The 2,967-nt window shown below is 44.3% G+C and overlaps 1 protein-coding gene across 1 annotated transcript in view; it reads left to right on the top strand.

Moving 5' to 3' along the window:
• Positions 1 to 1,447, top strand: part of LOC103779563 (disks large-associated protein 1-like) — a gene marked incomplete at both ends in the record, with an annotated part of 11,142 nt that extends 9,695 nt beyond the window's left edge. The window contains one exon of the mRNA XM_008947195.1: positions 1,029 to 1,447. Coding sequence (XP_008945443.1) covers positions 1,029 to 1,447 — 419 coding nt within the window. The remainder of the gene's footprint in view (positions 1 to 1,028) is intronic.
• Positions 1,448 to 2,967: the final 1,520 nt, after the last annotated feature.

Genomic DNA, 2,967 nt, shown 5'->3' with positions numbered 1-2,967 from the left:
CACTGTTTTCCAGTGTGCTGGTGCCTGTCGTGCAGAGCTGCAGTGGCACGACCACGACTCCTGCATCACTTCTCAGGGCTTCTTTCAGAAGAGCTGCAGGTGGCAGGTGCTACAGTGAAATGTTTGCATTCTAGGCCATCATAAAAAATATATAGGTACACAATCTATTATTAAAGTTTTCCAGGAATCTCTCCTCTACTTTCACCTTTACCTTCAGGGTTTGCTCTCTGCTCTCAAAGGTTCCAACAGAGGGAAAACATGCAAGGTGAAAGGAAGCTACTGTACAGCAGCAGCCATCACAATGAGGGGGACACAGGCAGTGCCTAAGAATGCAGTTTTTAGTGAAAAAGAGATCATTTTGAAACTGAAGTTTGAACATGAAAACAAAATGAACAGTGGGAATTGGCAGTAAGATAATGAGAGGTGGCAGTGGTGTTAGCAGGGACGTGATTATGAAGAGTAATTACAAAGAACCAATACAAGATAACTTCTTTTCACCCAGATAACCATCTTCTTTCTAGATGGAATGTGTAACATCACAGTGGGCTCATTGGTATTCCCATCTTGTCACTCTCACATGTATGATTTGAAGTGTGACTTTGAGTTTGGGTGTGTCGCCTCAAAGGGGTGTGAGTTTTAGAAGTTGAAAGATAAGCCACTTATTCTTAAAATTGAGGCCCTTTAACTTATTAATTGGTAACCTGACATCCTGAGCTCCTGAGCCTTGGCCACAGGCTGTCTCTTGGGCTAGCCTCTGGCTTTGAGGAGCCAACAGGATTAGGGGTTCTCACCTCAATAAGCAGTGAGGTTGCCTGGACAGAAGGGAGATGTTTGTTTATTGGTTTGCAGTGAGGAGTTTATGCTGCTCAGTTCAAGAACAGCTCCTCAATGTGATGAGCTTAAAGGTCTTTTCCAGCCAGAATGAGCCTGTGAGCAGCACTGCTCGCTGCAGCTGCCAGGCTCAGGAGGAGAGGCAGACTAGTCCCTAGAGCAGCTCTCTAAACCTGTCCTCTCTGTGCTCTCCAAAGCTTCCGCAGGTTTACACGGTCCAACAGCGTCACGACAGCCGTGCAGGCAGACCTGGATTTCCATGAGAACTTTGAGATAATGGAGCCTCAAGAGGACAACACGTGTTCTGGACAGATCTCCAGGCAGTTCTCCCGGGACGCGAGCACCTCCACCGTCAGCATACAGGGGTCAGGAAACCACTACCACGCCTGTGCAGTGGATGATGACTTTGAGACAGATTTTGACCCGTCAATTTTACCTCCTCCTGACCCCTGGATTGACTCTATCACCGAAGATCCTCTGGAAGCTGTTCAAAGGTCAGTGTGCCCACGAGATGGCCACTGGTTTCTGAAGCTCCTTCAGGCAGAGAGGGATCGTATGGAGGGCTGGTGCCAGCAGATGGAGAGAGAAGAACGGGAGAACAACCTACCTGAGGACAGTAAGTAACACTGCAACCACAAAAGTGTTTGCTGTAGGTCACACTTCCCCCAGTGAATTCTGTACCGTGCCCTTCCTTACGTAGCTAATGAAGCTGTGGTGGTGATTCTCAAAAGGACTTTATGAATGTCTATAATAATCCTCACTCAGCTTGACAGGGAATGCAAACGCTCAGCACTTCTCCAACTCCAGGGGTATTAGCTCCTGGGATTGCATAGTTCAACAGATAATTAGGAGGTTGTGTTTGGGGATCTTGTAGTCTTAATGTTTCTGAACTCTTCCATTTGAAATCACTTCTCATAAATTTAGAATATAAAACTGAACAGATTCTAGTTACTTTTCATTAAATTCATATTTTAGTTGCCTTTTTAGATGGTGATTGACATCAGAGTCTTCAGATGCTTCTCCCAGAGAGATTTCAGTTGTGCTTCCAAGTTGTGTTCTCTCTTCCCCTTTCCAGCCTCCCTTCATCTCCCTGGCAGTTCTTATTCCTCTTTGATCTTCCCAGTAAAACAAGCTCTCCATATTCTGTGATAAAAAACACACACATGCAAACTACATCTGAGCTGTCACCGCTGCCAGAAGTATCACCCAGCCTCCAAGGTGGTGGGAATGTCTAGGAAGCTCCAGCAGTAAGGAGGCTTGGGAAGCTCACATCTTATTCTTTCATGCTAATTGGGGAAGAAGTGCTGAGCATGTTCCTCCTTGCCCAGGATTTTTTCTCCCAGTTAAAATGGATTTTTTTTTTCCCCATTTACTTCCATTGCAAGGAGCAGCACTGCTGATGGCTGTCAGCTCCTGGACACAGGTAAAGCTGTGAGCCTAGGAGCACACTCCTTGTGAAGCAAATGAGAGCAGCATTTTTCCTGTTTTTTCCTTCAAATTCTATCAGGGAGCTTCTAGAAAACACTAAGGAGCAGCTGCGTATAGAGAGTTCAATATTGTATGATTTAGACACACCTAAGCATATTTTCCTGGATATACCAGTTAACACTTCTCTAACCCCAAATCAGCTCCTGCCAAAGGACTACTTCTTCCAAAGGATGGCTTCATCCAAATTTCTAACCCTTCCTCTCAAGAAAAGAGGTGCTAAAATTCTGTTGACATGTGAAGGGTTGATTTAGGAGGGAAAGGAATTAACAGTGGCAAAGGATAGATGTGGGTTTATTAATTCTTGGAAATGCAGGAGCTGCTTCTGCTGGAAATTTCCATTCAGCATAGTGAAAGAAAGAGCCACAGAGGAGTTTGATCTAGGTAAAGTTACACTGCTGGAAGGAACTGGAAATTGACTGGGAACAGAAAGGATGAGATAACCCTAACATTGAGGTGTGCTAAGAATTTATATTTCTACAAAATTTCTGTTATATAATAGGCTAATGATCTCTTCTGAAGGAAGAGTGTGGAAGGGTTAACCTTCAAAGCAGGTCCAGACTCCTCAAGTTTTAGAGTATTTGAACCTAATTCATTCACATCATGAGTACAAACAAAGATCTTTGAACATGTATCAAAACACAAATATTT

Source organism: Merops nubicus, unplaced genomic scaffold (genome assembly GCF_000691845.1).
Source record: "Merops nubicus isolate BGI_N331 unplaced genomic scaffold, ASM69184v1 scaffold10519, whole genome shotgun sequence".
In the NCBI taxonomy this organism is placed as follows: Eukaryota; Metazoa; Chordata; class Aves; order Coraciiformes; family Meropidae; genus Merops; species Merops nubicus.
Note: the sequence above shows the minus strand (reverse complement) of the source record. Positions and strands in the feature narration are given on the sequence as shown.